At 40.0% G+C, this 20,251-nt stretch overlaps 1 protein-coding gene across 1 annotated transcript; it reads left to right on the plus strand.

The window, feature by feature from the left end:
* The first annotated feature begins 13,651 nt into the window (after positions 1–13,651).
* C5H11orf58 (chromosome 5 C11orf58 homolog) lies at positions 13,652–20,186 on the plus strand. The gene is made up of 5 exons (XM_069857657.1): positions 13,652–13,802; positions 13,948–14,028; positions 15,590–15,650; positions 17,355–17,464; positions 18,669–20,186. The coding sequence occupies exons 1-5, from the start codon at positions 13,743–13,745 to the stop codon at positions 18,876–18,878; spliced, it is 522 nt and encodes a 173-aa protein (XP_069713758.1). The 5' UTR covers positions 13,652–13,742; the 3' UTR covers positions 18,879–20,186.
* The last annotated feature ends 65 nt before the right edge of the window (positions 20,187–20,251 follow it).

A 20,251-nucleotide genomic window follows, 5' to 3' on the forward strand; every position in this document is an offset into this window, starting at 1 on the left:
TTTTCTTAATGGAAATATCTAATAAGAAGCATTAATCATTTATGACATTGCTATTTTTATAACTGAGCAGCAATCTCCATTCAAGGACACTAAGAATAGAGGGAAAATAACATTCAGGTATTGCAGAGTTCTAGAATATGTAGTTTCATTAGTGGAATTTAAACAGATACAAATGGTTATAATGACCAAATCGCTCTTTAAGCAATGGAAAGGTTCACAGTGTGGCTACCAGTTGATTTGTGCTGTATCATGCTGATGTGGGTCCAACCACAGTAACTGCTGTTTGCTGCATCTATGTCCTGTGGCTTCTCCCTCCAGTTTCCCCTGACCATGGGTAACCACCAGCTCTGGTTCCCTTTAATGCTTTACCAGGGAACACAACTGGGAACTCAGCTGGGAGTTGGACAAGACATAACACACAATCTCACAGAAATGAAGATGAGCTGCCTGCCTAGTTATAAGTACTGTTGCATTCACACTGCAGTCTTAGCTACACAGAGGAACACTCTGGGTCACTATCTTTCCCTCCCTAGTCACCAGTTTTTCTGAAGCTTGGAAAAACTTGAAACTTTCCAGATGCTGCCCTACTGTCAAATTCTATTGAAATCAGTGTTTCATCTATTGAAACATTTTCTGAGCTAGAGACCAGCACAGACATCGCAGATGTATTTCTGTCAGTAATGCAAGTGAATACACTTGACAATGAACATAAATTTATCTGTTTTTTCTGGAGATAAGTGGTTGTCCTGCTTTTCTGCTCCCAGACTCCTAAACTTTGTCCCTCAGTGTCTGGCTAATACAAAAGGTCTCACATTGCACAATCACACTAGCTGATACTAGAATGCTGTATCCACGGATTTGTTAAATTCCACCATCATCAATATTTCTAAGTAGTCCTCTACTTCAGTAGTATAAAACCATCATTCACTATACGGACATAACGACAGAAATATTTTAAATGCTATCAGACTACAAAAGCGGTATGTTATGGACTCCAGGAATAATGGGCAACAGGTTATAGAATATCCTATAAGAGTTTTCAGTTTTGGATAAACAAAATTGTTTGCATGGAGATTTTTAGGCATAGTATTATTTCCTCACAAAATGCCTGTAGATTCAGAGGAGCAAAACCACACCAAAGTGTAAGAGTTAAGTATTTATGCAAATGATAGAGTACATGCAGAAGACTGTTTGCTGTTACTCATGTTTTATACACATAGAATACAATGTGTATCCATGTGGAATTGAACATATTAAGAAATTCAGTGTAAGATAATGAAAAAATAAATAAGACTTACAGATGAGCATTTATGCTTCTCATTCTAATTTGTTATCCATTGTAAAGCAAAATCAGTGTGCAATGGCCAAACCTGTCTTCAGCAGATACATGTTTTTTAACTAGCTATATGAATGTTACACACAGTCTAAAAACTATTATGTTATAAAGCACTTTGGAAATAATGGTGGATTCATAACTCCCTCTCAACAGTGCAGACAAGTGCTCCTCTTATCCAAGCCACTGGGATCAGGCAGGTTGCATGGCCATAGAATCATAGAATCATTAGGCTGGAAAAGACCTTTGAGATTATCAATTCCAACCATACCTGTCCACTACTAAATCACATCCCTAAGCACTTCATCTACCCGTCTTTCAAATACCTCCAGGGATGGTGACTCAACTACCTCTCTGGGCAGCCTGTGCCAGTGCTTGATAACCCCTTCGACGAAGAAATTTTTCCTAATGTCCAATCTAAACTTCCCCTGATGCAGCTTAGGGCCTTGTTAAACCTCATCCCATTGGCCTCAGCCCACCAATTCAGCCTGTTCAGATCCCTCTGCAGAGCCTCCCTACCCTCCAGCAGATCAACACTTCCTCCCAGCTTAGTGTCGTCCACAAACTTGCTACAGGTGCACTCAATCCCCTTATCCAGGTCATTGATAAATATATTGAACACAACTGGACCCAGCATCGAGTCCTGGGGAACACCACTTGTGACTGGCCTCCAACTGGATTTAGCTCCATTCACCACGACTCTTTGGGCCCGGCCATCCAGGTGTTTTTTTACCCAGCAGAGGGTGCCTGTCCAGATCAGTGGCAGCCAGTTTCTCAAGTAGGATACTGTGAGAAACAGCGCCAAAGGCTTAACTGAAGTCCAGGTACACTACATCCACAGCCTTTCCCTCATCCATCAAGCAGGTCACCTTGTCATAGAAGGAGATCAGGTTAGTTTGGCAGGACCTGCCTTTCATAAACCTGTGCTGAATGGGACTGATCACCTGGTTGTCCTGCATCCTCACTCACCACTGTTTAGATCCAAGTAAGCATCAGTGCTGAAAGTTATTAGTGAGGCATAAAGCATTTGGAACTGTAGTATATTCACTATTGTTTATATTTAAAATCTCTTTTAAAATATTTTGTAACTTTTTAAAGTTTTATTAAGGAATATCTATTGGCTATTAAATCACTCCCCACCCTGTTGTCAACCTACAGGACAACATTGCGTGTACTTAAAGGCTTGGCCTGATAGATTCTGTGGCTGCTCTCAGACTTCACTTGCTAGATATATTTACCTTATTTCTACCATTTCATATGAATTATTTGTCAGTTTCAGTGTCATTCCTTCCTCTCTGAGCCAGTGCTTTAATTTCATTCAGTTTTTATCTTTTAGATTCATTTTGCCTCTTCAAGGGATAAAGAAAATGAGGAACTAACTCCAAATGTAGCTTTATACAGCTTCCATCTCTTTATGATAACCCTCTAGATTAGCAGGCACATTCTGAAAAGCACAATGATATATGCCTTTCTGTAGTGATCTCTCTCCAGATCCCACAAATAAGCACCAAAAAAATTCTTAACTAACATGGATTTCCAGCTTAGATGGTCACAAATTAACCAAAGAAAGGTGTATGTTAGTTTAAGCAAATTACTCACATTTTCCATTTTTGGTCTATAGCGTAAGAAATTAGATAGTTAATTTTAAAAGCAAAACTTTGTACAGTGTGCAAATCATGTCTGCATGTCAAAGTAAAATAACAAACCTAATGAGGAATGTTAAAAAAGCAAGACCCATTAGTTTAAAGATACATGGAAGCAGCCAAAGATGACAAACATGCAAAAATTCAAAACATGATGGAAAAGGGAACAAGCACTGAACCACATAAATCAGTGTTTTGAATTCTATTTCTCTGTGGGTATAATTGTACCTTAGTTTCTTATAATGATTTATTGAGGTAAATAGTCTGTATGGTTTAACAGCTACAGCTTCAAAGTGTCAGGCACAGACTCTCCTTTATTCATGAGGCAGCTGAGTATTGGGATGTGAATTAGCTTCTGTATTCTGGGACTTGGCAAAGTTTGTTTTTAAGGTCCTTATAAAGGATTCATGTTGATGCAGCTATTCAAATGTGAAAAACACTGTGCTGTAATGGATGAAATAGAAAAGCTTTACAGTAATTCTGGAGGCAAAAAAGTAAAAACACTGAAATAAACCATTCAGAATTACCTTCAGCAAAAGAAAGGAATGTCTCAGAGTTAATTTTAATACACTATATCATTTGGGGAAACAGAAAAAAAAAAAACAGTTTCTTGATGAACAACAAAAGTGTGATGGGATTCCAGAAATCACTTTTAAGTCAAAATAAAATAAAGTATGAAAAAGAAATGGTAGAAGTTTAAGCTGTGATAGTCACATTTTGGGTTGATTGCCAAACCACACGTTCTATTGCTCTCAGACCAGGATAAACCAACCATTAACTAATCAAAAGAACCATCATCCATGAAAGCTATGATGGCATTTTAACAGTTCTTAATCTATTAATAAGAAAGAATAATTTGCAAAATATATTCCCTCTTCTGTTTATATTCATAGGGCCATTCTCAGCAGAAATTATATGTAGGCTCCCATGGTGTAGAAACCCTATGAAAGCCATGAAAATTCACTAAGCTTCCTTATGTACTGTGCCAAGATATTCAGCAGGAACTTTGGTCGTTGCCAAGAAACACGTGTGCCTCAGATACAGAAGCTCTGCATGTACCGGTATTTCAACATTCCTGGAGAGAAATGTGACCCCTTGATGCATACACTGGCTTGCTGGCATGCTTGCATTCCTCCCCATCTGTCAGAGTGGCATTCTGCCTTCTCACAAGGTGGGATGCCAGTTTTGGAGCACAGGTGCCAACCAAATATAGGTTCAGGCTAATACTCTGCAAAATGTGGCAAATGACATTTCACCTGCAAAGAAGATCGTCCTACCTCTGACCCATGCCAAATTAGGACTGCATGCTTCATTAGCAAAGGGGGTTATCAGCTGAAAATCACAGGCAGCACCAGAAATGCTGGTTTTATGTATAACATCTTCTAGCTGAGAGCCTTCAGCATTGACGTTTAATTTACAACATGCCAAATTTTTCCTAACAGTGCGGACATACAGCCCATTTGAGAAAGCTGCAACAGACCATGGACAGAGATCTGTTGAATTCATCCTCCCAGACTAGTATTTGACAAATTCCAAGATTCTTAAAAAGGATAGATAAATTAACAGTGGAGGAAAGGCATAAGTAAAGATTTATGTTACTTCTAAAGGGGTTTAGCTAACCACACAAAGAAAACTACCTTTACTATGACTGTCCAAAAAACAAGCCACACCCACTTGTTATCAACTACAAAATCGCTTATAGAATTCTTAAATTAGGATAAAATATTTTACTATAAAAATTGACTATAAAAAGTTAAGGTAGGTTTTAGTCTGAGAACTTATGTACATGTGAAAGCATACGAATCATGAAAAACCATTATACAGAAACCGTTCAACATACAGCGACAACACTGGATAACATTAAAAGGTGCTTCAATATCCTCAGAATAAAATATATTTTTAACCCATTTTTTAATGAAAATATTCCACACTAAATTAATCTAACAAGAAAAGTTAAGTATTCAGTTGATCAATAAACAGAATATCTGCAAAGTAGTGTTGGGTTTGCCTCCAAATTAGCGTAGCCTACTTTATTTATAAATGTACAAAACAAAAATGAAGCATCACTAGTCTAAAAATTACCTGCTTTCAGGGAACAATTCACTATCTTATCTTTAGTGATTTACTACGATTTCTGTAATTTATTTATCCCAGGATGCACCTGGGAAGCATCAGCTTCTGGTGATTTTGTTAAATTGACTATACAAAACCAAGAGCAGTATTATGTACACTACTGCATTGTTTAGGCTATTCAGAAGGCATGCCACTGCTATTCCCAATTATAAAGCTATTAATTCTCACTACCACAAAATTATAACTCAATACATTGAATTCTATAATCGTAATTCAATATATTAAGATGCAGAGTCCTGCATCGGAGATAGAATAACCCCATGCAACAGTACAGGCTGAGGGGCCAGCTGGCTAGAAGGCATATTTGCAAGAGAAAAACTGGAGGTCCCTGTGGACAACAAGCTGATCATAAGCCAGCAATGCACACTGGCAGCAAAGGCAGCCAACAGCATCCTGGGCTGTTTTAACAGGAGCGTTGCTGGCAGATTGAAGGACCTGATAATTTCCCTCTTTCTGGCACTTATGAGACTGTATCAGGAGCAATGTCTCCAGTCCTGGTCTTTCCAGTACAAGACAGATATTGAAATAGTGGAGCAAATCCAGCAGAGACACCAAGTCAACTAGGAGGCTGCAACACAAAATACAAGAAGTTGAGAGAGCTAGGTTTGCACAGCCTAGGCAACAGCAAGTGAAGGTGAGAGCTTGTTGCTACCTGCCAACTGCCTAATAAGAGGGTGCAGGCAAGATGTAACAAGGTTCCGTTCAGATCTGTGCAGCGACATGATAAGAGGTGATGGACAGAAGCTGAAATATGGGAAATTCCAATTCAATATAAAGAACAAAAAAAATCTACCTTAAGGGTAGTCAAACACTAGGCCAGGTTGCCAAGAAATACTATGGCATCACCATCCTTGGAGATGTTCCAACTTGTCTGGAGATGGCCCTGCGCAACCTGCTCTAATTGGATGTGCTTTTACCAAGAGGTAGGACTAAATTTATTTAAAATTTATTATTTCAGACTATTGAAAATATCCTGGTGCTTGGGTCACAAACTTCTATACTCAGAGTCAAAACATATATAAATTGCTGCAGTACTGCATCTGTAATTTAATGTCATTGATCATAGGAAAAGAATACCAAAATGACCAAAATGGTAGTGTCAGCTTCAGTATAGACATAGAGCATAGTAGATTCTTGGCAAAGTTGTCAGTTTATAGTTAATCAATACAGTGTATAGCTTGAAAAGATCACTACATTAATTTTAAAGACCTGATGTAAGAAATAAGATGTTGATGTTAAACAGGTAAAAGAGGGTAAGGACTTTCCCTTTTATTTTTGTGTTTATTGGAATCACTTAAAGCCAGCAGACTGTGACTAATACCCAATTAATAATCCATGGGCCCAGTACATGGACAAAGTAAATATGTGTTTGCACGCCCTTTTGTATGGTAAAGATCTTGCAGGAGCTAAACTGAGCAAAAATCAGCATTGCCAAGGAGAGATGCTGCCTAAGTTTTAAGTAATACAAGTCACCAGAACACAAAGAAACTGGCTGTGGTGGACCTGGTTCATCTTCCTATAGGCTTCTGTAAGTAAGAGGGGTAATGAATGATCACATATTTGGAATGTATACTATCAGGACACAAATTAATGAAATTGTTTTGCAGGAGGAAAAGTCTTTCTGATGAGGTGCCAGCAGATAGCATTGTGATGCAGCTTTATCATGGAGATGCAGATATTGTCAGGAAAGAAAAATCTTCAGCAAAGTTTCAAAGTTTATTCGGACATTCAGTGCACAGGGGAAGTCTATATGCTCCACAGACGCTCAAAGTTAAGCAGAAACATTTCTTTTCAAAAAGGTCTCTGACTTGGGAGCTATGCAGCTATATCAGTTTTAACACACCCATGTTTTTCACACCTTTAAAATTTTTCTCTGAGCATTTTGGATCAAGTGAAAACCAGCAGTTTAAAAATGCCTGGTATTATTTCTTATTTGTCTCCCCTGACCACATCCACAAATGTTACTGAAGTCCCTAGGGAGGAGCAACCACTAAAATTGTACAGGGTTAGGAAGAAGAAAATGCAGAGCCACTGTTTCTCCCGTACCAATTACATTCCCTTCTAATCTCTCTTTGCCAATACAGTAGAAGATTCAAAGGTGTTAGGAACAGGAATAATTACATGAAGAGATAAATTCTGTATACAGACGACTTTCAACTGACTTCAAAGACTTTAGCTTTCACAGCACAAGACTGAAAAAAGGACAGTGTTAATGTTCAACCTATTTCAGCAGTGTCACTGAAGTTGTTAAGGAGTGGTTTGTCCACGGCTTTTTCAAATTACCCGATAGCTTAAATTCCCTAAGAGAAACAGATGGAAATGTTAGATTCCTTTCCCTTAAAGTATTCTGCTTTACTACAGACAGATGAAACAGAAGATATACAAAAGGGATGAACTATTGAGTTTTTACTCAATTGTTTACAAACACAATTCATTTTGATAATACTGAAGATTTTGTCTCATCATTCTGACTCACAGTGGAATAACTGACTTTGACAGATCCTTTGTGTGAAATGTCTTGTCTTTATTGGTGCTTTTATGTAGTAGCATGCACAAAAGAAAAAGAAGCGAAATACATAAAGCTATATCTTCATTGCAATAAAAGTGATTTTTACTCAGGTACAATATTCTAGCACTGTGTCATGTACAGCAGTAAATGAAGAGGCCTAGTCAGTCTAATATGATGTAAAATCTTAGAGGAAGCAAAGCACTATATTTTCTTATTTTGATATAGCTAGTTCACATCAAAAACCAAGGAAGAGATATATGGTTGGCCTTGACTAGCTATACTGATATAAAAACTACCTGGGGTCTTGTCTGCACTAGGACTGTACCTAGAGAAAGGTGTCCTAATGTACCTTTTATGATGTTAACAAACAGGGATTTTTCTTAATTTTTTTCATTGAGGACAAAGCCTAATATATGCAATGGTACTGGAAGCCTGTACAGTCTGAGGTTCAAGGACATAATTTCTCCATTCTTTGTTTTCTTCATTTGTTAAACTGGGGCAACAATTCATTTTTCTGTGGTATTGAATAATGGCCTGTTCTGCTAGCCCAGAAATAAAAGTAAAGATAGTCTTTGTATTGATGTGCTGCCTGTCTTGTTTACGATAGAAACTATTTTGTTTTTAGAAGGGAAGTGTTGTTCAAAAAGCTTTTATAACAGGTTCAGAAATATAAAAGCCATTTCAGGATGAGGACATCTCTATCCTTTATTTTGTTAGTCCTTGAAAGGGCTTTTTAAATGTTAACAGCCATGACTGCCTTCCCTCAACTGATGCTCCCTTCTTAGCAATCCTTCTGTTGACATCTCTGTGTTTGCTCTTAGCTTATCTCTCCTTCTTCCCAACCCCTTAAAACAAAACTTAGCAAGAGCTTGGAATTGAACTTGGCAGATATTGGGCCACTAAAACACACTGGATGAGTATGTTGTGTAAGTCAGATTTCAATAAAAAAATTCTTTCCTCACCTCCAGTGATACGCAGAATATTTTCCACTCTTCTCTGTGACAATCTCTATATATTGCAGTGACAACTACTAAGCCAAGCTGGTCAGAAAACAGGAAGCATTTTCAGCTTCAAACGTGCTGAAAGAGATGAAACAGTTTTGAAATGCTAGGGTGATATCCTGTTTCCATCTAAAAAGAAATAAAGCTTTCTGCTGAAACCAAATTTAATTTAAATTGTGCATTTAAAGTAGGTGTATGTGTACATACATGCTTTTTTTTCATTTCAAGCTAAAAAAAAAGTCAGTGGTTGCCTTGTTAAGCTTTCGTACAGACAGATACTGGCAACATTCCCTGTCTCACAACGATAGCTACTTTGAGTATCAGAAGTTCGTTAATAACAATTAAAAATTCTACAGCACTTGAGAAGAGGTTGATCCTATTTTATATGCCAATGACAGTTAGCATATTACAAATTACAGAAGTCCAATTACACTACAGCTAATATTTAGCACTTATACATTGCTTTGAACACACTGTGCAACCCTTAATTAACTCTTTACATTGGCAAGTAGATATATTATTCTAATTTCACAGATAAAGCAGAATGGTGGGGTAATTTTCCGAAGGCCACTTAAGTGGCCTGGCTCCACTTAGGTAGAGCCAGGACTACTACAGGGGAAGATTGAACTCTGAATCCATGACTTCCAAGACAGGGTTGTCCAATGTGTTGGTCACTGTGTGATGGCAAAGACACCGTTACCAAAGTACACAATGAAAAACTTCTTATGTCTGTCAAATTGAGATCTATTTTATTCTATACCACCTTTACAAAGAGAGCTCAAAAAGAAATTAAAAAAAGAAAAATCCAAGATTCTACACCAGGTTCTTCAAAGATGAAACTGCTTCTGCAAGACCTAGTTAAGCCTCAGCTTCCACACACCTCAGGTGTTGTTTGTCTCAAAGTTTTTATAACACAGATTGCTGAGGTCCAAAACTTGGAATTGGACTGGAGTGGAAAATCTTCATTAAGGTAGTTTTTCTGGCATTTCCTGTAACAGAGCTGGTGTCCACCTACCCTCCACCTCCAAAGATGGTTCCCGTCCAGAGACTGGAGCGGACTACAAAGACAGAAATATACAGAAAAGTCAAAGACAGAGTACAATTTTACATGGCAGTGAATAATTTTGTTACATTATTTGTCATTTTCCCTCATCTCACTATTCCCTTACTGTCCGACTGTGTTAATTTCATAGAATCATAGAATAGCTTGGGTTGGAAGGGATCTTTAGAGGCCATCTAGTCTAAACCCCTGCAATGGGCAAGGACACCTTCAAATAGAGCAGGTGCCCACAGCCCTGTCCAACCTGACCAGGACAACTTGTTCCAGTGTTTCACCAGCCTCAACATACAAAATTTCTTCATTATATCTGGTCCAAATCTACCTTCTTTTAGATTAAAACCATTAATCCTTGTCCTATGACAACGGGCCCTTCCAAAAAGTACTTCCACATCTTTCTTTTAAGGCCCGTTTAAGTACTGAAAGGCTGGGATAGTCTCCATGGAGCCTTCTCTTATCCAGGCTGAACAACCCCCAACTCTCAGCCTTTCCTTATAGGAGACATGCTCCAGCCCTCTGATCATCTTTGTGGCCTTCCTCTGGACTTGCTCCAACAGGTCCATGTTTTTCCTGTGCTGAGGACTCCAGAGCTGGACGCAGTACTTCAGATGGGGTCTCACCATCCCTCAACCTGATGGCCACACTTCTTTTGATGCATCCCAGAATATGGTTGGCGTCCTGGGCTGTGAGTGCACACTGTTGGTTCCCACAAGAAACCTCAACACTCCTCCCTGTTGTGCTTTAGTTATGCTGATAAAAGCCATTTAGTTGAGGACTGATTTCTGCATCACAGACAGTTTCTGCTCCATGAAAAAAATCTCACCTGTGAATTAAATGCTAAATTCAGGATAGTCTCTTCAGAAGGACTATGCCAAAGAAAGGTGAAAACTCATACAAATATTGCCCAGGATCCTTACCTTCTATTTTGTTCATATTCTAGAGCACTCTCACAGGTTGGAGAAGGCAGGTTTCTTCTCACAGCCCTGGTCTGCCTTGATCTCCTGTGAAATCATTCTATTTCTCATTTGTTCAGAAGAATACAGCAAATGTATCATTGAATCCTGGCATGACAGGATTTTGAAGAACTCCTTTACTAATTACTAATTACTTACTTACTAACGTTATCAGAAATATATCAGCCTTACGAGTTGCACATCCTCAGAACTGTCTGTAATAGCTCTACAAAGATAAGTGAAACTTTCACATAACCAGTCTGCTGTTGAAAAAATACGTATTTTGTTAGCAGTTGGATCAGTCCATTTTTAAGTTATCCTATATATAAGTTAAGGGAAGCCATTTAATGCTAGGGATATATTTGCTTATTAACATAACTCTTTGGCAAAACCAGAGCATTTTTATCCCAAGTGAGCAATAAACGAAGGGGGAAAAAATGAAAAAGCCCCTCACTACAATATCATTAGCACATCATTCTTAAGAGTGTAAACAAAACCAAAACTACTACACCATTAGTCAGCCACATAAACATTAGTACATTTCAGTTGTTCTGAAAAAGACTTGAATTTAACAATAAACCACAACTAAGACAAATTATAGCAGCTGATTTAGAGTTTCATTTTCTGCTGCTTTTTTACAGAGGCAAACCTTCTCAATTTGTCCCACAAGGGAACAGTAGCCATGAAGCTAAAATTTCACACTTGTTTTTACTAAAGAACAGGTCTTTAGGTATAATAGCATGGAACCTGTAATAAAAGCTTAATTTAAAAAAATAGATACAATTTCACTGGTATTAGATTACCACAACTCCTATTAACAGACTAAAAATGCCACCAGATACTACTAAAAATATCAGTTTTAATTTAAAAAGGAATTATAGTTTTACTTTTTTTTGCATTTTTACTCCCCTTCTGTGAGAAAACATTTTTAAGCACTGAAATTTAAATTAATCCACTATTACAGTCATTATATAATACTCTGTACATTTAAATATATTCAAATGAGGTTAAAATTGTAAGCATAACATTCTCTCCTATTAATGCTCCCTTCTGGTCTTTATCATTGTCAAATAGTAACTACAGACATTTTAGAAAGCAGGTGTAACAGTTGTGCCTTTCAATTTGATTTTGCACACTTGGGCAGTGCAATATATGTGAATATGAATTTAAACATTACTATCCTAGTGCTGTTCTAAATAAGTAACAACTGAAAATATTCTACATATATCCGTAGTGCTAGATCTATCTACCCAGTAGTGGAATTGCTAGGCTAGCACATCTCTACATTATAAAATCTGCTGAATTTTTGTGTTCCATCTTCCAGAATGTTTTCTTATCAACTCTTCTTTCACTGTATTTCAGTCCTACAAAAGAACAATGGGTGACATCTGCATAACAAAACACAGGGATAATGTTTAAAAGTATCAAAATTACTGTGGAGCTTAATTGCCATAGTCGCAAAAAATATCATAATGACAAATCTTGAGCTTCGTAAGGCACACATTCATGAACACAAACATAGCTGGGAGTTCAGCCCCTCAAGCACAACGATTCTACTCAAAGACAGTTCAGAGCTTTAGAAGCACTATAGGATGTTCTCATTTGCTATAGGGAGAGCATAAGGAGACTACTTTCAGAAAATCAAATGATGCCACTGCAGGACCTTTCCCAGACTGTTTGAAAGCTGGACCCAGCTCTGATCAGTAGTCATATCGCCTCAGCTAAAAGCAAGTTAATGGAACCAGACCCACCACCTCCTGGCATTAGTTGGACTACTACAACCGTATCACGGGGACAAAGCTACTATGTCGTTGAGGAACTCACAGAGAAGAGATTTTCTTAACATTAATGTGAAAAGACCTAAATATGTGACTGTGCACCTCCCTACCCAATAAATCTAAGGAAAAACTCTAGATTAACATTTAATGGCAACCCATTCAAATTAAGCTAATTCTGAAGTAGACAAACGGGAGGAATTACTAACTTGAGGGTAGTAAGTAAATTTTTGCTTTCTACATGACATATAGATGGCGGGGATGGGACCGTAGGAACGACAGTGACGGCAAACAGCCACAACAACTGAAGGGAAACAGCTGGATCTCCAAACATAGATTCCACACAGGTCACAAATGCCATTCTCCACACAAGGTGGCAGCGCCGGTCAGTGGTGCGATGGTCAGAGAGATGTTGGCAAGGTGTGCTCGCAGCCCAGAAGGCCAACGGTATCCTGGGCTGCATCAAAAGAAGCGTGGCCAGCAGGGCGAGGGACGTGATTCTGCCCCTCCGATCTGCTCTTGTTAGAGACCATGTCTGGAGTATTGTGATTCCAGTTCTGGAATCCCCAATATAAGAAGGATATGGAGCTGTTGGAATGGGTCCACAGGAGTCTACAAAGATGATCAGAGGACTGGAGCACCTCCCATACCAGGACAGGCAGAGAGCACTGGGCTTGTTCAGCCTGGAGAAGAGAAGGCTCCGAGGAGATATTACAGCAACCTTCCAGTATCTCAAGGGGGACAAAAATGCTGGAGAGGGACTGTTTACAAAGACTGATAGCGATGGGACTAGGGACCATGGGTATAAACTGGAGACGGCCAGATTTAGACTAGTCACGAGGAGGAATTTCTTCACCATGAGAGTGGTGAGGCGCTGGCACAGGTTGCCCAAGGAAGTTGTGGCTGCCCATCCCTGAAGGTGTTCAAGGCCAGGTTCGATGGGGCCCTGGGCAGCCTGGTCTGGTGGGAGGTGTCCCTGCCCATGGCACGGGGTTGGAACTGGATGGGCTTTGAGGTCCTTTCCAACTCAGACCGCTCCACCACCCCTAAACTGCGCCTCCGCGCACCACTCGGCGAGACCGGCGGAACAGGAGCCCCACACCTCCCCAACAAACAACCCGCCCTGCAGGCCCCGCCCCCGGCCGCGCGCCCCGCCAATCAGCGGGAAGCCCCGCCCCCTCAGCGCGGAGGATTGTGGGGCGGGTAGTCCCTCGCGCGCCGCCCTGCGCCGCCCTGCGCAAGGCGAGAACTACCGTTCCCAGCGTGCCCCGCGGTCGCGCTCCGCCGCGGGCTGAGGGAGCGGCTTCGGCAGGAGGGCCCGGTCACCCCGCCGCGGCCATGAGCTCGGCCAGGGAGTCCCAGGGCCACCACAGCCTCAAGCGAGCGGCCACCCCCGATGTAAATAGGCCGCGGGGCACGGGGCGGCCGCGCGTTTGGGGTTGGGGGCGGTGGCGGAGCAGGAGGAGGCCGGGAGGGAGGCGGGGGGGGGCCGCGGCCTGCCGCGTCGCGGGGCCGGCGGCGCAGTGAGCGTGTGCTCCCGCAGGGCTCCAACAGCTGGGAGACGGCGGACCTGGGCAACGAGGAGCGCAAGCAGAAGTTCCTGCGGCTGATGGGCGCTGGCAAGGTGAGGCCGCCCCGCGTCCCCGTCCCCTCGCGGGGCCGCGTTGCCCCCGAGCGAAACCTCCGCGCACGGCGCGTCGCCACAGGCCGCCCGCCCGGCCACAGGCAGCGCTCAAAGACATCTTGGCGTTGGGGCTCTCCTTTAAGGAGAATTTGGGTTTCAGCAGCGGTGGGATCGCTCTGACGTTGTTCAGTCTCCGCTCCGCAGCTCCCTCTCCACCCCGCGCCCTTCTGCTTTCAGCCCAGCTCATAAAGTTAATCGTGTACGCTTCTGAGAGAGACGTTGTTGCAAACTAACAAACCTGTGTGCTGGGGATGTGGAATTCTCTGTCATCGGCAAAAAAATAATTTTAAAAGGTGGTTGGTAGACCGAACTTCAGGAAAGCTGGGGAGGGATTGTTCACAAAAGGCTTGTAGGGGTAGGACGAGGGGGAATGGGTATAAACTGGAGAGGGGCAGATTTAGGCTAGATGTAAGGAAGAATTTCTTCACCTGAGAGCGGTGAGGCACTGGCACAGGTTGCCCAGGGAAGCTGTGGATTCCCCATCCCTGGAAGTGTTCAAGGCCAGGTTGGATGAGGCCTTGGGCAGCCTGATCTAGTGGGATTTCCCTGCTTATGGCAGGGGAGTTGGAACTAGATGATCTTTAAGGTCCCTTCCAACCCTAACTATTCTATGATTCTATTAAATATTTTTAAAGAGAAAATTCACTAAACCAATATTTCTGATGTGCTTTTAGCAAAAAAATTCTGCAGAACTAGTAAAATATAATCATGCTCTTTCAACGTACAAAATGTTGGTTTAGTGTTGTAGTTCTGCTTAGCTTCAAGAAAAATAATATCACTTGGACTAGCTTATTTTGCTGAAATACAGTATTCTTGTAAGCTAAAATATTTTACTGTCTTAAAGAAGTTAAAGTTAATACTTTCTAATGGATAGCAATGCCATACCCTATTAAAATATCCCACTACCACTAATTTTAACATCTGCTTGGATATTTAATGCTGCATGCTAAGTAATGCCAGTTCTTGCCTATGGGAATACATTTGCTAATGAGCAGCTACTGAGGCAATACATTAATGAGCACTGCGAAGGTCTTACCTGATACAGTGAGCAGTCTAAAAATGGGATCATAGTAAGATGCACGGGATGAACTACTGCACAGTCCCAGTGAGAGTGCCCAAAGGGTGAATTGTCAGAACCTAAATTCACACTTGTTCATCATTGTGTAGTGTAGTTTTCATATCAGGTGATCGCCTTTCTTCTTTTAGCAGACATACTAGTGTGGCTTGCTTTCATCTTTGAAGTGGCAAGAAATGGAATGAAATAGAACCAGCTTTGGGGTGTGGGGAGAGTAAACCGTGTCTAGTTGTTGGGGTTTCTTTTTCAGAAAATGCAATTAAACAAAGATGAAAAGTTCATCAAGAGGCAGCAGTGTTAGGCAGTAGAAGTTACTGTCTTACAGTTGGTGGTCATGGTGTGACAGCAAACCTTCAAGATTTCCAGAATGTTGGCAGAGCTCTTAGTGCACCCTAAAGCTCCAAAACAAATTACCTTTTCTTTTAGAAAGAACATACTGGCCGCCTTGTTATTGGAGACCACAGATCAACCTCTCACTTCAGGACAGGTCAGTTTATCCAAAAGCTGGTACCAAGTTGGAAATGGAAAAATTATTTGGGAACATCCCAGTAGTTTGAACTTCAGAGATGTTGCAGGGAGGTATTTCAGGTTTCATGGCTGAAGTTGAAGACTGGTCACGCTGTGGAGCTGTAGAAACTTCTAATTTCACTTGTTAGATGACTGATAAACAGTTTTTCTGACTGCACCTAGTTGGGTTCTGAAGTCCAGGTACAGCAAAGTACTTCATGGTCAATTTAACTTGTGTACAAATGTCCTGGAAATTGAAGCCCATAGATCCTTAGTCTTAGTTTGCTATCAAAATAAGAAAGTAAAGTTTTTTTGCTGTTGATACCTAGCAGTGTTCTACTTCTTCCTTGCTGCCAGGTACAGGTTTGATTTCTGCCCCCACCCGATTACCTGTTGAATAGAAAGATTATCTCTGCCTTAAAGCAACAGGGGCAGAAGCTGAAAAGATCTGCAAGGTCATCTTGGCAATTAGCAATAATTTGATGTCAGATAACATATGGCCATCATAAGTTCTTATCGGGCTTGCTCAGGTAGTAAGTCAAAGTACATGGAAACCAAGCTGTGTTTGACTGAGAGAAGCTTTGCTAAAGCTGTATAGAATAGCAACTGTCAGGGTTCCAGAAAACTTCTTTCCCTGATGTGATGCACTAGTAATTTTTCAGTTGATGAAAACTTATCTATGGACTAAAACACCAAACGAAGACTGAGGATTGGTTCCAGGTTCTGCTCTTAGCTTGCAGAGTCACTGAGAATCACTTCCTGACACCCAAATTTCCTAAAAAGGAGTCATAAAGAATCAGTACTGCTTTGTTGTTAGCAAAAAGTTAAAGTGGTGTTTTTTCACAAAAAAATCAGAACAGCTCTTTTCTTCAGTTCTTTGTTAAACATACAGTTATTGTTCTTCTATAATAACATATAACTCTGACTTCCAAATGAGAAAACATTAATTTAGCATTTAATTTTACAGAGATACAAATTAAAAACTAGATTGTTATAGGCCAGCGGGGGAGAATTAGAGATTTCTAGCTTTCACAAAAAGAGAGGATCCTTAAATATTTTGGACCCTATTTTCCACTAGTAAAAACAGTTCTTTTTTCTTACATATTCAAAGAAATAACTAAAGTGCACGGAGAAGTAGCTCATAAAAATCAGTTTTTCTGCTGTTTTCCAGAGATGAAAAAATGTAGAGCTGTAGTAACCACTCCTGAGAGTTTGGGATGCATGAAATAGTTGCAGGTACAACTCTATAAACAAGAGTGGTAGTATTGACGCACCTGCTGCTGCTATATGTTAATCATTTTTAATCACAGTAACCACATTTTATGTAGTGAAGGTCAGAGACTGTCTCCTTGCTGTGACATGCTGTAGGATTTGTAAGAAGAACAGAAAAGTCAGACTGGTTGCACTTAACCTTGTTAAGTAGAACATGTACTACACATAGTACAACTCTGAATGCATCAGGTCTTAGGGACTTACTGTCTCACCTTTGTAGCAAAGCGGTTTTGCTTGCATGCTTGATACGATTGCTTATAAATCTGATAATGCTCAATCCAGTAGTTTAAGATGGCTGAATTTAAACTTTTTTCACGTGTATTGGTGATAAGCTTTGAAAATGTTACTTCGTGTAATTTGATGTCTTTGTTAATTTGAATGAACCATAACCAAAGTACACTGGACAATGCAGGGGAAGAAGACAAGAAAATGAATGAAGAACTGGAGTCTCAGTACCAACAGAGCATGGACAGCACGATGTCTGGACGAAACCGGCGCCATTGTGGACTTGGTTTCAGTGAGGTAGCAAGTTGTTCATTTCCATAATAATTTGGCTTTCGCTGCACTAAGACAAGATGATACACGGTTTAAAAATCCTATTATCACAACTAGTGGCAAACTTCTGCAGTCCGTTCTTTAACCCAAACTTCATGCAGGCAATTTACTCCTACTTACGTACACTCTGGTAGCTATTCAGTTGTCTGGAAATGATCGATGTTTCTCATTGTTCTGAAAAGTGATATGACATGCTTAATGCTCCATAGTAGTCAAGACTAAGTAGGACAGAAAGTGACAAATATATATTAAATCAGGGTGTTGCCAAGGAATACATAAGAAGGCAGGATAACCATCTGCATTGTCACTGAGAGCTAATTAATCTTAGCTTTGTGTTGCGTAAGACAAATACCTCTCTATGGTCCTGAAAAGTAAGTGGCTTATAGAGGGGTCAGAATAAAGAAATTTGCTGTATGGAGTCCTCCAGTGAGCTGACACCAGACTGGTCTTGCACTTGAAAGGAATTCCAAAGCAATAAGCATGAAGAGAAGTGTGACAAAACCCAAGATAAATTAGGTTATTAGGAACATGTCTTTGTCTGCCAATTGAAAGGTGCAGTAATTAATTTTTTGCTAACTTGTAGCTCTAATTACTAAAACATATGTCTAAAACATAGCTGACATTTCCATAGTGAGTAAAACCACCTGCATAGTGCTCGGTATCCTTGAAAATACAGCCATGGAGGCTTTGGTCTTTAGGACCACAAACGAAATGCTATCTGGGAATTGTTCTTATTAGCAGTATCATTGCAGTCCTCACGCTGTAGTGTGCTGTTTGCAAAGATCGGTCATGAATTCTTATGGTCTAGCCATTAATTTCATTATTTGTCACTCCTTGACAAATACTCAATTGTCATTATGTGCCCTTTAAACCAAATTAAGGAATTACCAAACTGATGTGATCTGAAACTTCTCAAACTTATTTAATGGTGTATTCAGGATTTCTGCTGTAACTGAATAAGAACATGCCTGATGACACCACATGGTTGGTACAGTTAAGCACTTCAGCAGAGTTGCTTTCTGTCCGATAACCTGTATATTAAAGACCTGTGTTCACCAACGTAGCCCATCTCAGTACCATTAAGCAAAACATTCTCACTGGGAAATTTTAAAAGCTGCAATGGAGTTGCTAGGAAATAATGGTTTATCTGTCTCATAATCTGAACTTCTAGTTCCAGGAAAGTGAAGAACAAGAAGAGGTAGGTGGACACTCCTCTGAGGAGAGTTCAGAAGACTCCGAAAGTGGCTCTGAGTCGGAGCAGGAGGAGTCTGCAGAGGAGTCACAAGCTGCTGAAAAACATGATGAAGCTGAAGTTCCAGAAAACAAAAAAGAAGCTAAAAGCAACTATAAAATGATGTTTGTTAAAGCCAGTGGTTCATAACTGCAGATGTAACAGCTTTGTATTTGCAGTACAGTAAGCCTTATTGTTACAGTGCAAAGTGGAGGACTGCTACAGCACAAATCTTTGTATTATGATTTTAAAAAGACCCCATTAGATGACAAAAAGTAGCGTTTGCTTTCTGTTGCCATGGATAACATTTTTATGGGCACAGTGATATTACTGTTTTTTGTAAGTGTATAAAATACTGGATGGAGAAATAAATTCTTTTTGTTCCTGCCCAATCTCTATGATGTTATCTAAACTCTTCCTCCCCTTACTTTATGCCAGATAAGGAACTTCGTGTTAGTGGTTTCTTTTGTTAGTACCCCAGTCTTGAATTTTTAACTATTAAGATTACATGTGAATTACTGGATGTTGCATTAGTTGTAAAATACCAATAGCAGCACTATTCTGTGATGTACTAGAGCTTTAAACAATAATTTTGTCTATAGGCGCTACTGTTGACAGGGCTAAGAGGAGAAATCACTCGCTTCTGTGACCGTATTAATCACTGTATCCATCTGAAGTCCTACAGCAGTTGCATGTGAGAAGATGTTTTAGAAACACATAATGCAACAAGAGGCTGTAATTGCTTCTTTGGCTTTATAATGACAGGGATAAGCTGTAGTTCTATCTTTCAGTAGAAAAGAGTGATTTTTGAATTACTGGCTCGTGGTTATAGCACTGAGCTGTTAGTAAAAATAACTCCTCCCGAAGAAACCAGTTTACTTTGAAAGAGAAAATATACTTTGATAATGAAAAGAATATACAAATAATTTAGCTTTTTTAAATATAGAATACAGAGTTAAGTACACAAGCCCTTCTTCCTTTTCTCCTCATACACACATCACTTGGAGGTCTAAGTTATCACAAAAAGGTACCTCTCAAGTAAATTTGATAGGCTTAAAGAGGCGGGAGTTACAGTAACTCCTTCCGGCAAGAATTTAACACATCCATTCCTCTGCAAACTTGTAGTTCATGGTATTCAAGAAATTAATGAAACCTCAGAACTTTATAGACTTAGTTTCCTTGCTAGGAGAACAGAACATCTGATCCGCATCTCTAGTACAGCCTTATTCTGGCTCAACAGTGTTGCAAGAAACACCTCAGATGCTCATGGAGAATCTTCCATGTCTGTATACAACTTACGACATGCAGATAACGTTTGGAAGCCAGTTGGCTTACGTGAAAGCAGCAGTATGTACTATCATTGTATAGGTTTACTGAATGTAAACATTGCAGTATCAGTTATTGGAGGAGGACTTGGATTATGAAAAAAAATAAAAGTAATATGATTGTAAATAAAAACAGTGTAGATTTTGATTTATCTCTTTCCTGCACTTGCATTTAATACAAAAATTCTTCAGTCACTT

Source organism: Phaenicophaeus curvirostris, chromosome 5 (assembly GCF_032191515.1).
Source record: "Phaenicophaeus curvirostris isolate KB17595 chromosome 5, BPBGC_Pcur_1.0, whole genome shotgun sequence".
NCBI classification, from domain to species: Eukaryota; Metazoa; Chordata; class Aves; order Cuculiformes; family Cuculidae; genus Phaenicophaeus; species Phaenicophaeus curvirostris.

Coding starts and splice junctions, on each gene's coding strand:
- C5H11orf58 (XM_069857657.1), top strand. CDS start 13,743: ATGAGCTCGGCCAGGGAGTCCCAGGGCCACCACAGCCTCAAGCGAGCG. Junction 13,803..13,947: donor AGCGAGCGGCCACCCCCGAT/GTAAATAGGCCG, acceptor GTGCTCCCGCAG/GGCTCCAACAGCTGGGAGAC. Junction 17,465..18,668: donor GTGGACTTGGTTTCAGTGAG/GTAGCAAGTTGT, acceptor CTGAACTTCTAG/TTCCAGGAAAGTGAAGAACA.